Source organism: Pseudorasbora parva, chromosome 6 (assembly GCF_024679245.1).
Source record: "Pseudorasbora parva isolate DD20220531a chromosome 6, ASM2467924v1, whole genome shotgun sequence".
NCBI classification, from domain to species: Eukaryota; Metazoa; Chordata; class Actinopteri; order Cypriniformes; family Gobionidae; genus Pseudorasbora; species Pseudorasbora parva.
This window is the reverse complement of record NC_090177.1, coordinates 28845396-28872144: the sequence shown is the minus strand read 5'-3', so window position 1 is coordinate 28872144 and position 26749 is coordinate 28845396. Positions and strand designations below refer to the sequence as shown.

The 26749-nt window shown below is 37.5% G+C and overlaps 1 protein-coding gene across 1 annotated transcript; it reads left to right on the top strand.

Moving 5' to 3' along the window:
• The first annotated feature begins 2060 nt into the window (after window positions 1–2060).
• On the top strand, window positions 2061–18389 carry tcea2 (transcription elongation factor A (SII), 2). Its single transcript, XM_067446586.1, has 10 exons — window positions 2061–2308; window positions 2783–2845; window positions 3737–3842; window positions 4088–4181; window positions 6968–7104; window positions 11568–11624; window positions 13343–13497; window positions 13765–13911; window positions 14240–14311; window positions 17736–18389. Exons 1-10 carry the CDS (start codon window positions 2240–2242, stop codon window positions 17742–17744), a joined length of 909 nt encoding a protein of 302 aa, XP_067302687.1. The 5' UTR covers window positions 2061–2239; the 3' UTR covers window positions 17745–18389.
• The last annotated feature ends 8360 nt before the right edge of the window (window positions 18390–26749 follow it).

The following is a 26749-nucleotide window of genomic DNA, read 5'->3' as shown; positions in this document are numbered from 1 at the left end:
GTTAACCGTTGACTCTTCATGAGGTATAAGATGGCTTGAGGAAAGAAACTTTTTGTGACTGGCTGTTCTGATGCTGAGTGCTCTGTAGCCAGACGGCAATAGCCTAGTTCAAAGAGGAAGTGTTATAATAATAATAATAATAATAATAATAATAATAATAATAATAATAATAATAATAATAATAATAATAATAATAATAATAATATATTATTATTATTATTATTATTATTATTATTATTATTATTATGGTATAAATGTATAATTAAGAAAGTTCATAATTTCTGAGGGAAAAAATAAATAAGGTTGAGTAGAATAAAAACTCATTTTGGTATTGTAATTTGACTTGATCCTTAGCAGAACTTGGCTTGACTTGCTTAGTTTGTCTGCGTGAAACTGAGACTTACTTAAGACTTGATGTTATAGGACTTGAGACTTAGTCCATTTGTGACTTGAACACGTGTGACTTGCTCCCACCTCTTATTTACATTATTTTTGATGGAACTACATTTTGTTTCTTTTATCACAAACTCCTCTCCTTAAATTTACCTTCCAAACTTAAAATGCACTTAGACCCTTTACTGTGAATCAAACTATTAAGTATATTTATAATTTAATTGTTTTCTGAAACATACCATTTTAATAATTTTAGTAATTTCCTTGCATTAGACAAAATACGAGGGGCTAAATGTCATAAATTTTTTAGACAAATTTTATTCGTAAAACTAAAAAAAAAAGTGCTGGATACCATTCTAAAAGTTTGAAGCATTAATTCATGTTCTTTACCAAACACAATTCAAAATTGACCTTAAAACAATGAAAGGGTTAAATTAAAGTGTCACTTTGTTTAATACTTTGTTGTCTAATGAAATAATATTCATGCATTTTTCTATTGTACTTTAGAAGTCCAAATTCTTTAGCATTTTGTTACAATGACGCCCTCTACTGATGTCTAAACACAGTAGGCCACTATATTACTGCCCTTATTTTGCAAGAGTGAACACATTTATTTCTTATGATATTGAGACTAGACTTAATATTAGTTGCTGTAACTGTGGTTAGTAAGTCAATCAATAAAAATACATCAACTGTGAACTTCAGGGTAAGCCACCTATTGCCATGATATTACCCTATTTATGTGTAGCCTACTTAAATTAAACTTGTAAAAACTTAAAACAAAACTTAAAGAGTATTGACTTCATTACCAAAGCGAAACATCACAATTTTTTTCCATAAAATCATTAAAGACAAAACAATAACAACAAAATCAGAATTGTAAAAATGTTAAAAATAGTGTAGTGTGGAGAAAAAAAGAAAATACAAATATTTTTTTAACATGTTTTGTCCCTTATCTCAAAAATCAGTGATTTGTTTATTTATTTAAATGCTATTGTTTATTTATACCAAGCTTCGATTCACTGCCTTGCAGCTGAGCAGGGTCATATAAACTTCATTTCCCATAACGCCCTGCTTCAAAACAGAAGCGATGGGAAGTCCATTTCCGCGAATCGGCTCTTTCGAACAGCTCATTGAATCAAGCGGTTCAAATCAAAAACGATTCAGGGACTCTTTTTTTTTTTATTTATTAATTTTTTTTTTTTTTACGTGACCACGTAAATATGTCGTAAAATGATTAGTAATATAAGTTTAGAATATAAGCTCTTAAACGTTTCAATAAAGTCATATATGTAGTCACATATTCCTCATAACATTTTTATCAGTTTTAAATTTCATTTACAATGGCTGAAACAAATAGGAACTAGGACACATAAACTTAACATTCGATATTTATCCGCAAATAAACCTGCCATAAAATTACCTCATAATTTACATAATTAACATTGTACCATACCGCTAAGTAACTTAACTCACTCTTGCTATCAGGTCTCCTAGCTCATTTACGAATTAAACACGTGTTAAAAACACGCGGTTCTTGCAGCGTTCTTGGTTTCCTGTGAGTCGCAGTCGATGAGTCGTTGCCTCGAGAACCACTCTAACCATAATAGACCGTAAAAAAAAGATTATGAACAGGTTCATTTGATTCTTTGAAAAGATTCGACTCAAAAGAACAATTCGATCGCGAATCGAACATCGCTACACAACAGGCAAGAGCGGAGAGAAAGGCAGGATTCCTCTCATACTACCACTAAAAGAGATACACACACAGAGAGACGGGCGCATTTTCCCACATAAATGGAGGCACGACCATCGGGCGCCATCAAACAGCCCTAAACCTGTAAACATGGCGAAAGACCAAGAAGTGGAGCGCATCGCCAAGAAGCTGGACAAAATGGTGCACAAGAAAAACACTGTAAGTGATAGATTTCCTAATCCTTATAACGTTAAGCGTGTGAAAAACAGAGAACTCATAATTTCATCCACGCGTTCGCGGCTTTTGACTCCATTAAACAAGCACGAGATCTAGTAACTGTAATCATCACCTGCTTCATCCTCATCCAGACAACCACCACCGGGCTCGTATTGATCAATCTTTATGCACAATCACACATTTGGCGTTTACTCTCATGTTTGAAGCGTTTGTGTACTGTGATGAGCTGGCAGCTGGTTGTTCTCCAAATTTCCCCAGTGCAAACAAAAGACTCATTTATCCAACACTTCACACCAGCCAGTCCTAGTTTTGTCCCCAAAACACAGCATTTAAATGCATACTGGCTGTGTCTATTTTTCTATGATCAAACCTATAGTTGAAGAAGCCATTGTTTACTAATGCATTTGAGAAGTTGTGTAACTGTCTTTTTTGTCCTGGATGTGTTTTTATCCTCAGGATGGTGCCATTGACTTGCTTCAGGAGCTGAAGAACATGAAAATGTCTTTGGAGACCCTACAGGTATCTCAGACACCATTTGTGGGCAGAGCATATGCTGTGTTTGATTACATAATCACCTCTCTCTTCCAGTCAGGGAATCCCATGCTTTTTTTCTTCTCGGATATGTCACTGCTTGTACTATTTCTGCAGTGTGTAGAATATAATCAATTTATTAAGCATAATGAATGTATGAATGCTTAGACTATCTGGATAAAATGCATATTATACCACATTTCAATGTACTTGGCGTTCCATTTCTATTGTGATCAGTCAAGCCTGTCTATTGTTTTGAATATATTGATAAGAACATACAGGATTTTTAAAAATGCAAAATTAAAATATGATAATTAATTAGAAACTGTTTTTATATGTTCTTAAAGAAAATAGTAGACTGCGTACTGCAGTATGTTATTCCATTCTGAACAGTATGTTTTAGAACATACCGATGTGTTTTTCAACTGGTATATTTTGTTACTGTCTATTTTGTTATATGAGAGCCTTTACTGTAGTGTTTGTGTAGCAGTTACATGCAGAAGATGAATGAATACACCGGGGAAAACACATCTGTGTCTCAAGGCCTCCTTATACCAAGAATGATAGCTGTAAGGATATCTATAACGATAACTTGTTCACACCAGCAGATGATATCGTTCTGTTTATTCTAAGCACTGCTGCAGTTTGTGGGTTTGTGTCGTCTGTTATTTACTTATGTTCACCTCTCTTTTAAGCATTTTATAGCAGAAGAGTGACCTCTTAATCAAAGCTTCATAATTTGTTACTAGATGGTTATTTATAACAAAATGTATAAGTTACAATATAGCATATCAAACATTGGATTTTGTGTTAGTCAACTCTTATATTTATTATAATAAATGTGATATTTCCATTGTTTCAATGTGTCCCATGGTACAGTCGACCCGGATTGGGATGTCAGTGAATGCAGTGCGGAAGCAGAGCTCAGATGAGGAGGTGCAGACACTGGCCAAATCACTCATCAAAGCCTGGAAGAAACTGCTCGGTACTGTATCTTCATTCACACTCAGACAGCTTAAAAAAACATTTAGACAAGTGTTCACCTTACTTCAGACTCAGAGTGAATGACAACAATTGAGAAGGAGACTGAAGAGTTGCATTATAAAAAGTGGTGGGACATGGCTGCTGTCTGTTCTTGCTCTTATTATCTAAAGAAAGTCAACTTCTTGATAGTGAATGCAATGAGTGTGTCTGATGTCTAAGCTGGACTGTGAATATTCTTTTATGTAGATGGTTCTGAGGGTAAAGCAGAGGAGAAAAAAAAAGGAGCATCTCCTCTCCAGTCCTCATCTTCTAAAGACTGTCCTGGATCCAGTGACACCAGGTGTGTGGGATCTATTTTCTAAATGCATGTTATAGATCTTATTGTAACCAATTTTATGGAAGCTTGGTTATGCCACTTAATAAACAATAAATAAAGAGTTTTTACGACTTTTTATCCTGCAAATTGAATTCCTCAAAATACTACATTTATAACTCGCAATAACTTTATAATAACTTTTATAACTCTCTCACAACTCTGAGCAAAGAAGTCAGCAATACAGGATATAAACTTGTAATTGTGAAGGAAAAAAGTCAGAATTGCGGGATATAAACCTATAATTGCGAGAGAAATTTCAGAATTGCGGGATATAAACCTATAATTGCGGAAAAAACATCTGAAATTGGGAGAAAATAAGTCAGCATTGTGGGATATAAACTCCTAATTGCGAGCAAAGAAGTTGTAATTGCGGGATATACACTTGTAATTTGCCAAAAAAGAAGTCAGAATTGTGGGAAATAAACTAGTAATTGCGAGAAAAGGAGTTGTAAATGCGGGATATAAACCCAGAATTGTGAGAAAAATGTAACAATTGCAGGATATAATCTTGTAATTGCAGGGTATAAACTTGTATTTGCCGGAAAATAAATCAGAATTATGGGATATAAACCCGTAATTGCGAAGGAATAAAAGTCAGAATTGTTCAATCTAAACCCGTAACTGCAAGAAAATAAATCAGAATTGTGGGATATAAACTCGTAATTGCAAAGGAAAAAAACGGCAGAATTTTTAGATATAAACTCGTAAGTTTGAGAAAAGTCAGAATTGCGGAACATAAACCCATAATTCCAAACAAATAAAACTCAGAATTGCTCATCAAGTTTACATCTTACAAGTTTACAATACTTTCAGAATTGTAAGATGTAAACTTGATGAGCAATTATGTTTATGTGAGTTTATATCCCATTATTCTGACTTTAAGTTAGTTCATATCAATTGTGTGTGTGAGTCGCAATTGCCATTTACATTTTATTATTAAGTGGTGGAAACAAGCTTATATACAATTCATCTTTGCATTTTTCATTTAATAAAAAGGAAAGGAAAAAGATTGACCTAGTAACATTTAAGAATGTAAAGTAGGCAAAATCATCAAGCTACTTGTCTGTTATTTGTGTCACTTGTGATTGATTGGTTTTGGATTTTTTTTAATGGCCAATATACACTCACCTAAAGGATTATTAGGAACACCATACTAATACTGTATTTGACCCCCTTTCGCCTTCAGAACTGCCTTAATTCTATGTGGGATTGATTCAACAAGGTGCTGAAAGCATTCTTTAGAAATGTTGGCCCATAGTGATAGGATCATAGATATCCATAATAAAGGCTATAGATGTCTTGTGCGCGCTGTTGGCCCGACAGAAAGCTTGCCTGTGACAAGATGGCCGCCGGTGATGACGATGGTGACTCCGCCGTAAGACATCTAGCTGTTATTATGGATATCTATGGATAGGATAGCATCTTGCAATTGATGGAGATTTGTGGGATGCACATCCAGGGCAAGAAGCTCCTGTACCACCACATCCCAAAGATGCTCTATTGGGTTGAGATCTGGTGATTGTGGGGGCCATTTTAGTACAGTGAACTCATTGTCATGTTCAAGAAACCAATTTAAAAGGATTCAAGCTTTGAATTGTGACATGGTGCATTATCCTGCTAGAAGTAGCCATCAGAGGATGGGTAGATGGTGGTCAAAAGGGATAGACATGGTGAGAAACTATGCTCAGGTAGGCCGTGGCATTTACAGTAAACAATGCCCAATCTGGCACTAAGGGACCTAAAGTGTGTCAAGAAAACATCCACCACACCATTACACCACCACCACCAGCCTGCACAGTGATAAGGCATGAATGGATCCATGTTCTCATTCTGTTTATGCCAAATTCTGACTCTACCATCTGAATGTCTCAACAGAAATAGTTTTTCCAGTCTTCAACTTCCAATTTTGGTGAGCTCGTGCAAATTGTAGCCTCTTTTTCCTTTTTGTAGTGGAGAGGTGTGGTAAGCGGTGGGGTCTTCTGCTAATGTAACCCATCCGCCTCAAGGTTGTGTGTGTGGTGGCTTAACAATTCCTTCGCTGCATACCTCGGTTGTAACGAGTGGTTATTTCAGTCAAAGTTGCTCTTCTATCAGCTTGAATCAGTCGGCCCATTCTCCTCTGACCTCTAGCATCAACAAGGCATCTTTGCCCCCACAGGACTGCCGCATACTGGATGTTTTTCCCTTTTCACACCATTCTTTGTAAAACCCTAGAAATGGTTGTGTGTGAATATCCCAGTAACTGAGCAGATTGTGAAATACTCAGACCGGCCTGTCTGGCACCAACAACCATGCCACGCTCAAAATTGCTTAAATCCCCTTTCTTTCCCATTCTGACATTCAGTTTGGAGTTCAGGAGATTGTCTTGACCAGGACCACAGCCCTAAATGCATTGAAGCAACTGCCATGTTGATTAGATAATTGCATTAATTAGAAATTTAACAGGTGTTCCTAATAATCCTTTAGGTGAGTGTATAGCACGTCACAAGCTATTTAACTTAAAGATGGTAAATAACAATTGCTGCAATGAAATATATTTATTTTACACCATATATACTACACTAAAATAATCACTATAAAAAATTGTGGGAAGATTTATATTTTCATAGTATGTTTTGCAAATAAAGAAATGATTTACAAACACATGCACGTAAAGCAAACACTTTTTTGGACATTCAATAATTTTTTACGTTATTGCTTATTTTAAGGAGTTCCACGAAACTGAAATGTTGTTTCCTCTTGTTGTCTAGTAACAAACAAGAGACGCCAAAAACTCCCACCACCCCAGTAACCCCAAAATTCACCTCATTCCCACCTGCACCCGTCACAACGGACAGTGTGCGCACTAAATGCAGAGAGCTGCTGGTGGCAGCCCTACAGACTGATGGTAAGATGGTAACCTTAACAAATTAAGCTGTGTAAGTAAATGCACTGTAAAATGTACTAAATTAAATGTTAAAATGTACTAAAATTAACTAAAGTAATTTTACTCAACTATATTACTCAAGTTAATTGCACTTAATTGAACAAAGTTACATGAACTCTAACTGTGAAACTAAAATGTTGAAATTAAGAAAATTAAATAAATTAATTTTTCAAAAGTGACTATAGGGTGCTATTCTGGTAATGTTTCCTTTTCATGTTGGGATTTGAAATTTGAGGGACATTTTATAGTTTTACTAAATTCAGTAAAATTTTATCTACACATTGTATTTAAATAGAGCTTATAGTTATTTAATACTTATAAATATTTTTTGTGCAATTAAATAAAACTCACATTTTCATTATTTGAAGGCATCAAATAATTTGAGTTAACACAACTCATCGGGTCTGACTGTGTGAATGAAGTACTATAACTTTATTTAATATATGTAATTTTATTATGCTAAAGTTTTACTGACTGGTGAGTTACTGGTGTGCATCTTGAGACAAAACAATAGCCTATTTTAATACATGTCAGTGCAAGTTAATTTCAGTAAACAGCTCAAACATGCAAATGAAATGTTGCAGGTTATCTTAAAGTGCCCCCTATTATGCTTTTTTGAATATTACCTTTATGTAGTGTGTAATAAATCTGTTTGTGAATGTAAAAGATCTGCAAAGTTTTAATGATCAACAAATAAAGTTATTGTCTCCTAAAAGTCAGAATTGATTTGGAACTGGTGAAACAAGTCATAAGCAGTTCCAGTCTCACTGCCTGTTACACACCTACATATAACATTTGCATAATGCCAGCTTATAGTCTTCAATGGCTGTTCGCGAACAACGTCTAGTTTGACTCTCCCTCAAACACTGTAGTTGTAATTGTAATTGAGTTGTAAAAGAGTTAGTTAGTGCTGTCGACATGTCGAGAAGACGCTGTTTTCAGTGCTGCGTATCCACTTTGCTCCACTTCAACTCGTAGACTTGTGCTGGACTGATATGGAAAAACCAACACCACCATTAACGTTCATATCACAGTGCATCTCAGAAAAGAAACGCCTATTAGGAAATTAAGCTCCAGAGGCTTCCTTAGTGATTTATACACAAAGCGGTAGACCAATCACAACAGACTTGGCCAATTGACCAATCAGAGCAGAGTAGACCAATCACAACAGACTAGGCCAATTGACCAATCAGAGCAGAGTAGACCAATCACAACAGACTGGGCCATCTGACCAATCAAAGCAGAGCAGACCAATCACAACAGACTGGGCCATCTGACCAATCAGAGCAGAGCAGACCAATCACAACAGACTGGCCCGTCTGACCAATCAGAGCAGAGCAGACCAATCACAACAGACTAGGCCATCTGACCAATCAGAGCAGAGTAGAGCAATCACAACAGACTAGGCCATCTGACCAATCAGAGCAGAGTAGACCAATCAAAACAGACTGGCCATCTGACCAATCAGAGCAGAGTAGACCAATCACAGCAGACTAGGCCATCTGACCAATCAGAGCAGAGTAGACCAATCACAACAGACTGGGCCGTCTGACCAATCAATGCAGAGCAGACCAATCACAACAGACTAGGCCATCTGACCAATCAGAGCAGAGTAGACCAATCACAACAGACTAGGCCATCTGACCAATCAGAGCAGAGTAGACCAATCAAAACAGACTGGCCATCTGACCAATCAGAGCAGAGTAGACCAATCACAATAGACTAGGCCATCTGACCAATCAGAGCAGAATAGACCAATCACAACAGACTGGCCATCTGACCAATCAGAGCAGAGTAGACCAATCACAACAGACTAGGCCATCTGACCAATCAGAGCAGAGCAGACTAATCACAACAGACTGGCCATCTGACCAATCAGAGCAGAGTAGACCAATCACAACAGACTAGGCCATCTGACCAATCAGAGCAGAGTAGACCAATTACAACAGACTAGGCCATCTGACCAATCAGAGCACAGTAGACCAATCACAACAGACTAGGCCATCTGACCAATCAGAGCAGAGTAGACCAATCACAACAGACTGGTCATCTGACCAATCAGAGCAGAGTAGACCAATCACAACAGACTGGTCATCTGACCAATCAGAGCAGAGTAGACCAATCACAACAGACTAGGCCATCTGACCAATCAGAGCAGAGTAGACCAATCACAATAGACTGGTCATCTGACCAGAGCAGAGTAGACCAATCACAACAGACTGGTCATCTGACCAATCAGAGCAGAGTAGACCAATCACAACAGACTGGTCATCTGACCAATCAGAGCAGAGTAGACCAATCACAACAGACTGGTCATCTGACCAATCAGAGCAGAGTAGACCAATCACAACAGACTGGTCATCTGACCAATCAGAGCAGAGTAGACCAATCACAACAGACTAGGCCATCTGACCAATCAGAGCAGAGTAGACCAATCACAACAGACTGGCCATCTGACCAATCAGAGCAGAGTAGACCAATCACAGCAGACTGGTCATCTGACCAATCAGAGCAGAGTAGACCAATCACAACAGACTGGTCATCTGACCAATCAGAGCAGAGTAGACCAATCACAACAGACTGGCCATCTGACCAATCAGAGCAGAGTAGACCAATCACAACAGACTGGTCATCTGACCAATCAGAGCAGAGTAGACCAATCACAACAGACTAGGCCATCTGACCAATCAGAGCAGACTAGACCAATCACAACAGACTGGTCATCTGACCAATCAGAGCAGAGTAGACCAATCACAACAGACTGGTCATCTGACCAATCAGAGCAGAGTAGACCAATCACAACAGACTAGGCCATCTGACCAATCAGAGCAGAGTAGACCAATCACAGCAGACTAGGCCATCTGACCAATCAGAGCAGAGTAGACCAATCACAACAGACTGGTCATCTGACCAATCAGAGCAGAGTAGACCAATCACAACAGACTGGTCATCTGACCAATCAGAGCAGAGTAGACCAATCACAACAGACTAGGCCATCTGACCAATCAGAGCAGAGTAGACCAATCACAACAGACTGGCCATCTGACCAATCAGAGCAGAGTAGACCAATCACAACAGACTGGCCATCTAACCAATCAGAGCAGAGTAGACCAATCACAACAGACTGGTCATCTGACCAATCAGAGCAGAGTAGACCAATCACAACAGACTAGGCCATCTGACCAATCAGAGCAGAGTAGACCAATCACAACAGACTGGCCATCTGACCAATCAGAGCAGAGTAGACCAATCACAACAGACTGGCCATCTGACCAATCAGAGCAGAGTAGACCAATCACAACAGACTGGTCATCTGACCAATCAGAGCAGAGTAGACCAATCACAACAGACTAGGCCATCTGACCAATCAGAGCAGACTAGACCAATCACAACAGACTGGTCATCTGACCAATCAGAGCAGAGTAGACCAATCACAACAGACTGGTCATCTGACCAATCAGAGCAGAGTAGACCAATCACAACAGACTAGGCCATCTGACCAATCAGAGCAGAGTAGACCAATCACAGCAGACTAGGCCATCTGACCAATCAGAGCAGAGTAGACCAATCACAACAGACTGGTCATCTGACCAATCAGAGCAGAGTAGACCAATCACAACAGACTAGGCCATCTGACCAATCAGAGCAGAGTAGACCAATCACAACAGACTGGTCATCTGACCAATCAGAGCAGAGTAGACCAATCACAACAGACTAGGCCATCTGACCAATCAGAGCAGAGCAGACTAATCACAACAGACTGGCCATCTGACCAATCAGAGCAGAGTAGACCAATCACAACAGACTAGGCCATCTGACCAATCAGAGCAGAGCAGACCAATCACAACAGACTGGTCATCTGACCAATCAGAGCAGAGTAGACCAATCACAACAGACTGGTCATCTGACCAATCAGAGCAGAGTAGACCAATCACAACAGACTAGGCCATCTGACCAATCAGAGCAGAGTAGACCAATCACAGCAGACTAGGCCATCTGACCAATCAGAGCAGAGTAGACCAATCACAACAGACTGGTCATCTGACCAATCAGAGCAGAGTAGACCAATCACAACAGACTGGTCATCTGACCAATCAGAGCAGAGTAGACCAATCACAACAGACTAGGCCATCTGACCAATCAGAGCAGAGCAGACTAATCACAACAGACTGGCCATCTGACCAATCAGAGCAGAGTACGTTCACCAAAAAGAGGGGTTTAGAGAAACTGAATCTTTGAATGAACTGTTTTCAGACTCTTTGAGAAATTAAGTAATGCTTCCCAATGTATAATATGAGAAAATTAAAGTGTTTTTGACTTTGATGCGTGTGAATGTATTGCACGAATGGCATATTAGGGGCATGTTAAGCATAAACTGTTACATGTTACATTTAAGGAAATGATTCTTTGTATATATTTCTCAGGTGATCACCAGACAATCGGAGTAGACTGTGAACACCTGGCTGCACAGATTGAAGATTATATCCTTCTCATTACCAACATTAGTTGGTAAAACAGTAATGTGAACTATTTTTTTTAATTTGGAAACCATTTTTTGATGATAAATATGATGTTCAAAAAGAGCTGCATTTAACAATGTAAATGTCTTTAGTCACTTTTGAAAAAGGTGTTCTTTCTGAAGAAAAGTATCAAATTCTTGTCATTACAACAAAAACATACTGACCACAGACTTTTGAAAGGCAGTGTATGAAATGATGGTGATTTTAAATTTTTGTAGCAAAAATGTGCACAACAAACTGAATAGATTAAGATGTATTTTGCCTGCAAATTGTGGTTATAACATCTACCAGCAGGTGTCGTGAGAATCAGCCGAACCTTGGCCCATCACCTCAATGTTTTAAAGGTCCCGTTCTTCGCGATTCCATCTTTCAAACTTTAGTTAGTGTGTAATATTGCTGTTAGAGCATAAATAATACCTGTAAAATTATAAAGCTCAAAGTTCAATGCCAAGTGAGATATTTTATTTAACAGAAGTTCCCTTTCAAAGCCTACAGCAAACGGCCGGTTTGGACTACACCCCTGTACTTCCTGCAGTGATGACGCAACTAAAACCGTTTGTTGACGAACCCTCCGCCCACAAGAACACGCAAATTAGGGGGCGTTGTCCTTTTGCTCTCGCAGGTCGAGAATAGGAAGTGTTGTTTTTGTAGAGTGTGTTTGTCGTCATGCCATTGAAACGCTGTTATTTTCATCCCGGAGTCAAATCACCTTTGTTTGGCCTTCCCACGGACGCTGTACGAGATCAATGGCTACAGTTTATGGTTAACTCGGTTCCGGAAAATTATAATCACAATTTAAAACTATGTGCAGCACATTTTGCTGAGGACTGCTTCGTAAAAGATGACGCAGTTCCCTCTTTGTCTGGAGAAGGCGTTGGTTATGGACCACAACCGGTAAGTGTATTTTATTATTTAAGTCGGTCCGTTTAACAGTTTATGTAACTCTTGACACAAAGTGCAACGCTGTTTAGCTTTGTTAATTAACGTTAGATGGTAATTGAAACTAATCCGAAAAACTTAGCATATAAAAGTGTAGTAATTCATTCAGACACCATCGATTGTTGGTGTTTGTAATGATCAGTTTAAACTACTGAATAGACAGCTTACCATTCTGAAACATCCAGCAAAAGTCTTTCCTGAGCAGGTTGTAATCGATCCTCTTCGATATTCTCCGGGTCTGATTCCGGCTCAAATTGATAAGGCAATATAGACATTTTTGCAATAACATTGAGCGCGCGTATCGTATCTACCCGTTATGGTAAGAGGCGGGACCTTTCCGGGCAACGTGCACTAAGCTGCTGTCCAATCACAGCGCGGGAAGCGCTGGCCTAATCAGAACTCATTACGTGTTTCTGAAGGAGGGACTTCATAGAACAAGGAAATCATCAGCCGTTTTTAGGACAGAGGAAACAGCGCTGTACAGATAAGTAAATTGTGTGAAAAATACTGTTTTTTTACACGCGAAACATGAACTCATGTTATATTGCACACTGTAAACACAATCAAAGCTTCAAAAACACGCGAAGAACGGGACCTTTAATAGCGCCACAGTGTTTAAACTTTTCTTTGGAATCCGCCAACAAATTGTCCGCTTCCACTAGTCTCTCTGAATGCTAAAGTGCGAGAGAAGAATGCGAAATAATGACTTTGTGCTTCCTTGACTGGACTTCATGGCACACGTATCTACCAGGAGTTCAAATCCACTGACATAAAGTACAAGACCAGACTGAGGAGTCGCATTTCCAACCTCAAGGACCAGAAAAACCCAGACTTGCGTCGGAACGTCTTGTGTGGCAACATCTCGCCAGAACGCATCGCCAGTATGACCGCAGAGGTACGTTCGGATTTCATTTTGGCTTGAGAAGTGTTAGTGACAAGGCCGGGACTATCTGTCACTCGCATGGCATCACAGCAATAGCAAACCACAACAGTCGCTCCCCAGTTGACAAAATCAAGTCCCGCCCTACATTTTGTTCTGGTTTAAAAAGCCATTTCACTCTATTATACGTCACAATAGGGAAGAAAAGACCATTGAAGTTCTAGTTAACTGCAGCTCTTGGCAGGATGTGAAGCGTGTTTGTGTTAATTGCGTGTTTGGCAGGAGATGGCAAGCGCAGAGCTGAAAGAGATCAGGAAAGCACTGACCAAGGAGTCCATTCGAGAGCATCAGCTCTCCAAAGTGGGCGGCACGGAGACCGACATGTTCATCTGTGGAAAATGCAGGGGCAAGAACTGCACGTACACTCAGGTATGCCTTTACAACATCTCACCAGCATTTAGGACCGTTTCATAACCAGAAGTGTTTATACTTGCCATGATTATTAAAACGACTGTCAATCTGAACGTGATGCAGCAGTAGGTTACACGAGTATTTGAACACTAGAGCTACGCTTTAAAAAAGAAAACGGGGGGCGGATCAAGTTTCTGAAATGAAAACAGCACCACATTTCTGTGCTCGAAGCAAATTCGCACGAGTCTTTGATCGGTTTGCATGTCTGAAAGAAGTTTGCAAATGGGCTAAAGCTGCATTGAAGCATGAAACGAGCAGGAATGTAGTGTGCAATCTCTCCCCGCAGGTCCAGACACGCAGCGCAGATGAACCCATGACCACCTTCGTGCTGTGCAACGAGTGTGGAAACCGGTGGAAGGTAAGAGTCTCCCTACACGTCTGCCAGTGCCAAAGCCATTGGTTGACTGATCCATTATGTGACTCATAAACGCATGCATTGTGTTTTCACCATACACTGTTACCACACGGGGGCAGTATTTACTCACTGCAGTGTGTAACCTCACAAAGGTACAGTCACCATTGCTATAAACTTGACTATAAAAAAAAAAAAAATTTAAAGGAGTACTGCATTTTAAAATGAAAATGACCCCATGATTTACTCTCCCTCAAACCATCCTAGGTATATATGACATTCTTCTTTCTGATGAAGTTATATTATAATATTTAATACTTCTGGCTGACCGTTTTCCGTATTCAACTTACACTGAAAGCGTAACTGGCGTGACGTATCACTAGAACATTTCACTGTTAAGTTTAAAATATAGATTGTTTTTTTTGTTGTTGTACAAAACTCCATAGATTTGCTTTAAAAGGTCTTTATTAACCCCCCGGAGCCGTGTGGAGTACATTTATTATGGGCGGGTTTGCTTTTTTGAGCTTCAAACTTAGTGGACCCCGTCACTGCCATTTATAAAGCTTGGAAGCATCAGGATATTTATTAATGTAACTGATTGTGTTCGTCTGAAAGAAGAATGTCATACACAGAAAGGCTTAAGGGTGAGTAAATAATGGGCCCGTAAGACCTCCGTTCATCTTCGGAACACAGTTTAAAGGGGTGGCTGCATGTGATTCCACGTTTTTAACTTTAGTTAGTGTGTAATGTTGCTGCTTGAGCATAAACAGTATCTGCAAAGTTACAGCGCTGAAAGTTCAATGCAAACAGAGATATTGTCTTTTAAAGTTATGTCAGTTTATTGCCTACAAAAACGGCCGGTTTGGACTACAACAAGCTTCTTCCCAGGTTGGTGACATCATAAACCCTTGCTATTAACATATAGCAATAAACATAAACCCGTAATGGTAAGGCGTCGTTTCCAGGCAACCTGTGCTTGGCACTTCAGCCAATAAAAATACATGAAACTACATTTGGTTATCTAACCAATCTAAGAGCATTGCGTTTTTCGGAGGGATGGCTTCATAGAAGCAGGAAGCAAACGAGCCATTCATAGGACAGTGGAGACAGCGGTGTGGAATAAAGGTCAAAAACAAGAAAAATATGGCGTAAAAAAAGAAGAAGTATTAAGACACGTTATACTGCGCCCAATAAACACAACCAAGTCTAGAAAAAAACACAGAACCACCCCTTTAAGATATTTTATACTTCGTCCGAGAGCGTATGCAAGTGTATGCACACTACTGTCCATGTCCAGAAAGGGAATAAAAACATCATCAAAGTAGTCCATATGAGACATCAGTTGGTTAATTAGAATCTCTTGAAGCATTAAAAATATAGCCTAGAAATCCAGACGCATCCTAGCGGCAGCAAATCCAATCTGCCAGCGAGTGTCTTCTAGCAACTCTCAATACACTTCTGAGCTGTAAACACCAAACTCTGGTCGGGCCAATCACATTGTGTATAGAGTCAGTGGGCGGGGCTTAACATAATGACGACGGCCTTGTCAGGCTATTAAAAATACTAGGGCTGGGATAAAGATTAATTTTAAACGATTAATCTAGCGATTCTTTTTTCGATGCATCGATTAATCTAACGATGAATTTTTTCCTCTCCGATTCGGTTTCGATTCGATTGCCGATTATCTCCCCATTAATTGCCTAATAGCAATTTATACATGTTGATTTAATTATCTGAATGAAAAAACTAATTCCTTAACATTGCAATATATGTTTATTGCTCTTAAAATTCCAAAGTAAATGACTATACAAGAGCAATGCATTCAATAAAACCTTGAAAACATAAAGTACACACACACACACACACACAAATAAATAGGTATAAACCAACAACAAAGAAACACAATATACGATTTTTCTATGTATTAAACTCAGCCTACAGGCTATGCCCATCGATTAAATATTAACAAGTTGGCTAATCAAATCCAGGGACACACTGCAAGCGTGCCTCGGAGCGTCTCGGCTGCGTGGCGTCTCCGTTTTTGTTTCGGCTCCCACGTTAACAGGTTGGAGTTTGCACACTGCCTGTGACGCGCGGAAAACTCGTGCATGCTAGAAATAGAAGAGCGCCTATTTTTCACACGACACGCGAGGGTGTTGGAAGCGTCTCCAGGCAAAATAGAATATGAAAAGATGTTTATATATAATTTTGACACGAATACATATTATTAAATTACATTTTCATGTTTGAAAGTCTGTAGGTTAACATAAATGCAGATATAGGCCTAATAGGCCAAGCCACTCGTGTTGCTACCATAGATATACATAATATATAATATACTTAATTACATAATATACTTTATTATGTATATCTATGATTGCTACTACTCTCCGGCGCCACCATCTTTATTTTGAGTCTGACGAATCGACGCATATATTTTGCGTCGACATATTTTTTGTTGTTGTCCCAGCCCTAAAAAATACATTTTGGTCCAAAAATCACAAAAACTGCGACTACGGTTAAATAAATAGTCAAACTGTTATGAATCAGCGTATTGATTCGGATCTTGTGTCAAACTGCTGAAATCATGTGACATTGGCGATCCGAATCATGAATTAATATGCTGATTCATAACCGTTTGAATCTTTATTTGAGGACTGAAAACAAACCCGGAAGAGAAGACAATGCTGAATAAAGTCATAGTTTTTGTTATTTTTGGACCAAAATGTATTTTCGATGCTTCAAGAGATTCTAAGAGAACTTCTGGCCCTCTTGCGATTAAAACAAAACAGCATGCATTTTGCAGAACTGTACTGCTCATAAAACATTCACTACTTGGCTTATGCGATATAACCAGTGGAAATAATGGGAAATAACCTCAAACTGACTAGCTGAAGATGCTACTTTTGCTATACCGTTATTATACAGTACATGGTCATTTCTTTTCAATGCACTTTGTTAGAGAGCTACATATGGGAATTTATCTGTTTAATAATATACCTTACCTGTTGAGGATTCCCTTGATTCTCCAAGCCAATGTTGATTCTCGTTTTAGAGCGTCGTCGCTTTCTCTTTTTGCCAGCAGACTCTGTTCAGGTGTTTGTTTGTTTTTTAACTCAATTTCCTGCAAAAACCATCCTGACAGGTCTAAAATATAAAGACTTTAGTCTCACCAAAATGAACCAGAGTAATATAAAAAACACATGCTGGAAAAAAGTGATTATGTATTAGTATACCTTTAAAATAATAAACATACACTGAGGGACCGTCTACACAACACCATTTTAACCAAAAAACTGAAAGCATTTTGTTTTGGCCATTCATTTACACAACACTGTTGTTTTTGGGGCTTTTGAAAACCATACCATTTATAGTCTATGTTAACGACAAAAACTGTATATTTATTGTCTTCTTTTTTCTCTTTTCATAGTTTTGTTGAAGACTAAAGTGAGCAGGATTCTTCATATGAAGATTTGACCTGAATTCATAGTGAAAGGAACTTTTTTTTTTTTTTTCTTTTGAGAAAAAAAAAAAACCTGATGTCTTTTTTTTTTATACATTAAATTTCATGGCTTTGTAATTTATGAGTGTTGCTACTTAAAAAACCTGCTCTGTATTTTTTTTTTTTTTTTTACTGGTATAATATCATTGCCTTTCATGCACTGCCGATAACTTAGACTTAGTAAGTCAGCTGGCTTGTTCATTCTTTCTTTGCCTTTTGATATAGCGCTTGTGCCTTTTTGCTCTGAGTGCCAAGTAATTGCTGAAAGAATTCGTACACATTCATACTATTTTCTTCTTTTTTTTCTTTGTTTGTTTTGAACGTGTGCTTTTCATATGTATATGCAGTTTATGTACTTCCCAGATGATTTATTTAAACAAATCTTTAATGGTTGGTTGCTTTTCCAGAGTTTAGGAAGTCTTAAAGGATTACAGTTAATATTTGAGTCTTAATGTAGGCGGTAGTTTGCTTCTTGTAGACAGCCAGACGAGGAGAAAAACAGAATGTGGTACATGATAGAAGGTTCATATGTATTATATGAATAATTGGACTGTTTTGTCTCAGTAAATTTGACTAGAAATATTGTGTGCTTTTGAGTGTTTTTTTTGTTTTGTTCGTTTTTGTTATACTTAATCCCTCCAGACCCACCTGTATGACAAATATACATTTTGAAGAATGTTTTAGCTTCTTCCATACAGGGAACAGCAACAGATACATACCTATGATAAGTCCTGTGATAGCTTTAGTTGTGGAATAGACTAAAATGTATTCTCTCTTAAAATCTGCTCCTCTGAAAATGTACAATGGCATTTAAAAGTTTAGGTCAGTAAGATAAATTTGTAATGTTTTTGAAAAATCTCATATGCTCACCAAAGCAGCATTTACTTGATCAAAATTACAGTAATTACTATTGTGAAATATTATTCCAAATTATAATTATGGTTTTCTATTTTAATATCTAGTTCAGTCATGAAACTCTAGAGGGCGCAGGCGGATAGCCTTTACATGGAGTCGGCTAGCAATCAAATCATTTAGCAATCATCACTACATGCTCAGCATTTAACTGTTAGTTCCTTTGAAACCCTCCACCTCCCCAGCTCCACCTGCCTAGATCTGTACTGGATTGATGTCTATTTATGCAGCTGCAGCAGATCATGATCACAGCAGTGTGTACTATAATCAATAGCAAGTCTATACTTGCTCTGCAACAACAGTGTAGCAGAACTAGACTGCCAACACTAAAAACATTAACATATTCAACAAATTTAAGTAACTAAATATTGAAAAGTATTTTTGGAATTATAAATCTATTTACGGTCAATTTTGACTGAATGCATCCTTGATGAATAAAAGTATGTATTTCTTAAAATAAATAAATAAATAAAACTCTTACAGAACCCAATCTTTTGAACAGTAGGGATTTCAATGGTATTTAAAGGGCTGGTTCACCTCAAAATTCGGTCATTAATTACTCACCCTCATGTCGTTCCAAACAATTTCAGGACACAAATTAAGATATTTTTGATGAAATCTGAGAACTCTCTGACCCCTTCAAACATCTAGTTAGTTAATGAACACTTTCAAGGTCCAGAAAGGTAGTAAAGACATCTTTAAAATGGCCAATGTGACTCAAAATATTGGAGATCATTGTTTCCCCCGGCCCTCCTCCTCGGACTCGAGACACAAAGTTTGCCAGTTTGAGGACATCCAACAGGAACATGCACAAATGACAATGAAATCCATACTGTAAGCTGATGATTTATCTGCATTTTATATGCTCTCATTCATAGAGATTTTTGATGGATGGCGAGGCTTTTTAGGTCGGGTAGAATCTCCAATCTAAATCAAATTTGATGGCTTTCATGCCAGCAATACTTAGCAATACAGTAATAGTTTTCCAGCAACTGACAACCTGTGGTGTCGAAATACTTTTGGGTAAATTGGCAATGCTTGTGATCGCACAGCACAGACCAAAAAAAAAACGTACATTTCGACACGGAACACACATTTCAAAGTAGAATAACTGGCTGTATTAGGCTAATTTTCAGAGAAATAACTAGGTAAATTTAGCCTATTTCCTAAATTGTTTGCAAGCATATTATGGTATTTTTATGCTTTAGTAAAGAGAAAAACGTACATACAGCACCTAAATCGGTCTTTGATACTAGCTGCGTTTCCATTACAGATTTGTGCAAAACTTTTGGATATTTTCTAAATGTCGATAGAAAACTATTGCAAAATTAGTGTTTCCATTAGCCACAGTTACGCGACTAAAACGTATTATTTTTCCCTCACGATGGGTCGTTCCAAAAATGATGCCACCTATGTTAGTAGGTTTGTATATTCCATCCAATGCTCTAGCCAATATTTTTTATAGGAAACGTGCGTGTTATTCAAGCATTAATGGCAAGAAAAGCCCCTTATTGGCTACTTTGGCTATATGACTATTTTAATTAATTTCTAAGCACTTTAAATTACCATTGATCATGAAATGTGCCATACAAATAAACTTGCCTTGCATTGCCTTAAGCGGCACGTTTATGAGGTGTTTGTGGGGGTTTCTCCCTCAGATTTGCTTCAAGGTCTTAATGATAATGTGGCGTTTTTCTGTTTAGAATCCAGTATTCCTGTCTTTTATGAGTCTCTGTTTCTGCGTCCTTTAAGTAGGCTAAAGCTGAAACCACAGCGTCTTTCTTGAATATGTCTTAATTACAGAAGGCCTATAGATATATTTGTGGCTGCACTGGGGTCCATCATTACTAGGTAAAAGTTGCGCCTCTGTCCTTATTAGGAGAAGATATATGCAATTTTAAAGACATACGGTCTCGTTATTAGGAAAAAAAATGTTGTTAAATAATTACGACATAATTGAGTGGGAAAAATATGTACTGTACACTCTAAAAAATAATTCAGTGGCTTAGTAAATATCACAGTAATAATTAACTTTATTAACTTAATAAAATCTCTCAATTTAATTTACTTGATGGTTTTAGTTAAACATACCAAAATAATTGACTAAAAATCCAACAGTTAATTTTGTCTAAAATTTATAGTTATATTTAAGTTTTTTTCACTAAGATAATTTAGTATTCAAATAACCAATTATTTAATTTAAATATACTTAATACATTTGTGAAATTTATTTCAAAATATTTGAGAATGGAGAATTAAACCGATATGTTTTAAGAACCACAAATATTACTTAATTAAAATCAAGATTATTAATATTTAACACACACTGAAGAAATTGAGTAAGTTTACTCGATTAAAACAATGCACCCCTCCCCCACCCTCTGACGCGACGAGCCGACGACAGCTCGACGGTTGAGTGAGTTCTCCTCAGTCACCAGAGCAGTTTCTTCTTCTCAGCGTCGCAGAATTGGGGCATTTCCTCTGTGAAATTCAGGTTTGTATGTTTTGTTTTATCTATATAATCATTACTGTGCTAAAAGGCATTTTGTTTAATTCAAAACAACATACAGGGACAGTGTGAGTCACCTTAAGTTAACATGTGGCGTTGGTCTTTGAAATGCCTGCTGTGTTGCTCAAAACACACAACTTTATTCGTAAAGATAATGAATATAATGAATTTGGATGATAAAATCTTATTTAAACTGGCCACTGTTTGTTTATTGTCAGGTTATGGAGTCTGGCGCCTCGCAGCATCTTTCAGCTATGATGAAACCGGTCTCAATACAAGTTCAAAGTCCACCCGCAGACAACGTTAACTTAGTCCATCTCAGGCTCGAGAAACAGCGCTGATACGGTGGAAATGGGACAACAGACCGGTTGATTACACTTGAATTACTTTTAAATGTTTCATTTTTACTTCTAAAATGCCTGTTACATGAGTTTAAATGTTGTAAAATAACTGTTATTCTTTACATGTCAAAACAGTAATATATGCTGTAACCTTATTGCTGTACTCGACAATAAAGGCCATGTCATGTATAAGTGTGTTTGTGTGGACTGTGGAGTATTTTACAAAGGTTTAGAGGAAATTAAAGCTATACTATACAAGTTAGTAATACTCATAAGTAAAAACAGTTCATATTAGTCATAAATATTGGTTTTTAAATGCTTTTTACCCAATTTTTTCTACTCAATTGAATTTGTTAATGTAACAAATGCAGTTACTCAGATCTACTTAATTTTTTTTACTTACATTTACTCAGTTCATATGGTGTCTATAATTGATTTCACTGCTTTAAAATTTACTCAATTTTTTTAGTGTAAAAATGTTTCACCAAAAAAATTGAGTAAATCATAGTATTAGTTTTTAGAGTGTATGTGGCAGCAGTGCGTCACCGCACCAGGTAAATGCGGTTAAACTGTTTCCATTGCACTTTAGCGAAAAATTTCCTTTTTCGAATTGCCTGAAAATCCACCTCATGCTAGCATAAAAACTTGTTTGCGATATATGGGAGTTTTTGCGGAATTAAAGCGTTTCCATTGGCCGTATTTTCAATTCGAAATTTCAATTTGCGCAATTTGAAGGGTAATGGAAACACGGCTATTGTTCATGTAGTAAACAGTGCAGCGTTTCTGGGTTCTCTTCTTGTGAAAAAGTAGTGTGCTTAATTGTATTGAAAGTGTATTTTTTGTGCACTTAAAATAGCCTATTTAAAGTATATTTTTTAAAAACTGCACTTGTAGATAATATGATATAATTAAAATGAAGTGCCACTTAAGTGTACTTAAAGAGAATACACTTTAATGATAATATTTCTAAACACACTTAAGTACACTTTTTTAAAATTCACTTTGTAATAATATATAATTAATTTGTATTTTTAAAAAGTATACTTTCATGCCAATATTTATAAACCGACTTTAGTGCACTTTTAATAAGTGCACTTTATAATAATATCTAATTAATTTGTACTTTAAAATGAACACTTTCATGTCAATATTTATAAACACACTTTAGTACACTTATAATAAGTGTACTTTGTAATAATATATAATTAATTTGTACTTTAAAAAGTACACTTTCATGACAATATTTATAAACCCACATTAGTGAAATTTTAATAAGTGTGCTTTGTAATAATATCTAGTTAATTTTCACTTAAAGAAAGTACACTTGTATGACAATATTTATAAACACATTTAAGTGCACTTTTTAAAAATGCACCTTGTAATAATGTCTACACCTAAATTTACTTAACCATTTTAATTATGAGTTTGTTTTATAAATTGCACTTATTTTACAAATGAAAAAGCACATGGAAAATAAATGTTTACATTTACATCCAAATTTAGATTTGTTAATGTATTTTTCTTCAAAATTTCACTCGCTTACAGATCAGAATGTCGGCTCAGTATTCAGAGACTCTGACGGTGGGAAATTGAAATTGTTGAATAAAGTCTCTTTTTGTGTGCACAAAGAGTATTCTCAGCACATTATAACGTTAAATTTTAACATGGACTGTTTTTTCAATCTGTTTACTACCTTTCTGGGCCTAAAAAGTGGTAATGGTGTTGCTTTTATGAAACAGCATTTCTGGTGCATTAGAAAGCTCACAGATTTAATCAAAAATATCTTATTTTTGTGTTCTGAAGATGAACGCAGGTCTTACGGGTTTGGAACGACATGAGGGTGAGTAATTAATGACAGAATTTTTCATTTTGGGGGGAACTAACCCTTTAAATGTGGTTCTTTAGGACGCATGGCAACATGATTGACATAAATGCCAATCAGAATCAATGATGTTTGATGTTATTTAGAGTGATAAACCACATGAGGGATCATTGGTACACATGAGCTGCATGGCTCAAATTTTGGTTCAATGGCTCTCATCTGCATGTATAGCAAACACTGCATGGAATATTTCCACAGAGAAAAAATAATAATAACTCAATAGCCACATATGAAAAAAAAACCAAAAAAACAAAAAATGAAGGTGAGCAAATGAATTTTTTAAGGTATATTTAGCTGTCTGCTGCTTCTTTTTATTGTGCTTCAGATGTTTTCCACAAGAGGGAGCAGTCAGCCAATACTCAGAGCAAACACTGAACACTTGTGTTCCACTGATTAACTGAATAGAGTAGAATAGAACTGACCCTTTGTGACTTGCATAAGACACAGCTGGTGAAATATGTCTGGCCTTTGCCTGAGAAGTAATTTGCTAGGAGCTGTCACAACATTTCTTAATTATGTTGACCAAAAATAAATGCTGTCAGCTCTGGTTTTGAATTGAGGGGATCATGAAGGTTTTCCTAAATAACAGCACATGTTTAGTACCTGCCAGATCATTAAGATAACAAAGATTTGAACGTGTGAGGGGTTGGAGAGAACAGGGTGGGAATCTCCCAAGCAACTGTCTCCATTGAGTCTCCAGAGGCATCTGAGGGACAAAATAGCCTCTAGTCATATGAGAATTAAAGGGTCACTAAGCAAGCATTTGGATCTGCTGATTTCAAATGAATGGCAGGGTTATTTAAAATGTGCACTATTTTGAGGAAGTTTCCACGCCTTTCAGGGGATGTACTGTAAAACCCAGCCTTAGGTGGAGAAGAAAGAAGGATTGGAACATGTAGACTACATGAAAATACATTTTTCTGAAACACTGCTTGCAGTCTCCATATCCAAATGTAAAAACATTCGTTGAAGACAACCGTGTAAATCATGGGAATGAGTAACATTTGCAGTGTTTTAATAAAGTCGCAATGTTATTGAATGTGGAAAAAATAACAACAATTCACATCTAATCTGATCAGTTCAGACAGATTTCAATCCTTTATGACTACAAATAAAGTTTTTGAGTTGGAGTGGCAAAAAAAGAAAAAGAATTGTTGCTGCTTATTAGGCCTAAGATAGATAGATGTTTAGAAATAAGAAACGTTTTGGCTTTTAAAATCAGTTTACATTTCAGCTTATTCCCAAGGCAATATTTCAAATTTTTTAAAAGGCCTGCAAATGTTTAAAGATCAAAGTGCACTATAAATAAAGTTGATGTCTCCTAGAAGAAAGACTTGATTCTGAACTGTTGAAACAAATCATCAGCAACTCCAGTCTCACTTCCTGTTACACACCTACCTACGTAACAATGTAGCACATTTGCATAATGCCAGCCTATGGTTTTCATTTGCTGCTCGCAAACGACATGGTTAAGGTCAGGCGAGTTTGCTGGCCAATTAAGAACAGGATGAGATAAGAACAGGTCCTTAAACCAGATACTGGTTGCTTTGGGACTGTGTGCAGGTGCCAAGTCCTGGTGGAAAATGAAATCTGCATCTCCATAAAGTTGGTCAGCAATAGTAAGCATGAAGTGCTCTAAAACTTCCTGGTGTATGGCTGCATTGACCTTGGACCTCAGAAAACACACCAACACCAGCAGATGACATGGCACCTCAAACCAACGCTGACTGTGGGAACTTTACACTGGACCTCAAGCAACATGGATTGTGTGCCTCTCCTCCCTTCCTCCAGACTCTGGGACCCTGATTTCCAAAGGAAATGCAAAATTTACTTTTATCAGAGAACATAACTTTGGACTACTCAGCAGTCTTTTTTGTCTTTAGCCCGGGCGAGATGCTTCTGACGCTGTCTGTTGTTCAAGAGTGGCTTGACACAAGAAATGCTACAGTTGAAACCCATGTCTTGCATACATCTGTGCGTATTGGTTCTTGAAGCACTGACTCCAGCTGCAGTCCACTCTTTGTGAATCTCCCACACAATTGAATGGGTTTTGTTTCACAATCCTCTCCAGGGTGCGGTTATCCCTACAGCTTGTACACTTTTTTTCTACCACATCTTTTTCTTCCCTTCGCCTCTCTATTAATGTGCTTGGACAGAGCTCTGTGAACAGCCAGCCTCTTTTGCAATGGTGTCCCTCCTTGTGCAAGGTGTCAGTGGTCGTCTTTTGGACAACTCTCAAGTCAGCAGTCTTCCACATGATTGTGTAGCCTACAGAACTAGACTGAGATCATTTAAAGGCCTTTGCAGGTGTTTTGAGTTAATTAGCTGATTACAGTGTGGCACTAGGTGTCTTCAATATTGAACCTTTTCACAATATTCTACTTTTTTGAGATACTGAATTTTGGATTTTCATTAGTTATAATCATCAAAATTAAAATAAATAAACATTTGAAATATATCAGTCTGTGTTTAATGAATGGATGTAATATACAAGTTTCACTTTTTGAATGGAATTAGTGACATTTATAAACTTTATGATATTCTAATTTTATGACCAGCACCTGTATATGATGTCATTACGTTGTCTTGATGCCAGCCAATCGCTGCATTGCTAATCGTTGTTTCAAGTATCGAGGCATCTGCCCTTTTCAGGGAGCACAAGAACGCGCAGTGATCTCAGACAACTTAATCCAGATATTTTAATCCAATCCTCAAATTAGTTTGAAGAACCAAATTAGCCAGAGATCAGTTATCACGATTAGATGATCTGGGATCTGTCAAATCATCTCAGATGTATTAAGCGAGGTACGAAGAACAGACCCCTGGAGTTTGTGTTGTCGACATGTCGAGGAGACGCTGTTTTCAGTTCTGCAAATCCACTTTGCTGCACTTTAAAAGGATGTGGACTCCTACTGGGTTGATATGGAAAACTGATGCCACCATTACCATTTGAATCAAGCGCTGAGGAAGCCTCCGGAGCTGTAATTCATATACAGTAATAGGTTTTTCTTTTCTGACATAGACCAGTCATAGACCATGTGACCAATCAGAGCAGAGTAAACCAATAAAAACAGATTGAGCTGTCTGGCCAATCAGAGCAGAGAAGACCAATCACAACAAACTGGGCCAGTTGACCAATCATAACAGCCATGGGCCGTCTGACCAATCAAAGCAGAGGAAGCTCTCAGAAAGGAGTGGTTTAGAGATATTGACTCTTCGAACAAACCGTTTTCAGACTCTGAAAAAAGAGGTGATGCTTAAGAGAAAATGAATGTGATTTTTTACATTGGATGCATGT

What these genes read in the sequence shown, in the direction of transcription:
- tcea2 (XM_067446586.1), top strand. Translation starts at nt 2,240, where the DNA reads ATGGCGAAAGACCAAGAAGTGGAGCGCATCGCCAAGAAGCTGGACAAA. An exon ending in TGTCTTTGGAGACCCTACAG is followed by an intron (nt 2,846 to 3,736) that starts GTATCTCAGACA and finishes CCCATGGTACAG; the next exon opens with TCGACCCGGATTGGGATGTC. An exon ending in AGAACTGCACGTACACTCAG is followed by an intron (nt 13,912 to 14,239) that starts GTATGCCTTTAC and finishes CTCTCCCCGCAG; the next exon opens with GTCCAGACACGCAGCGCAGA.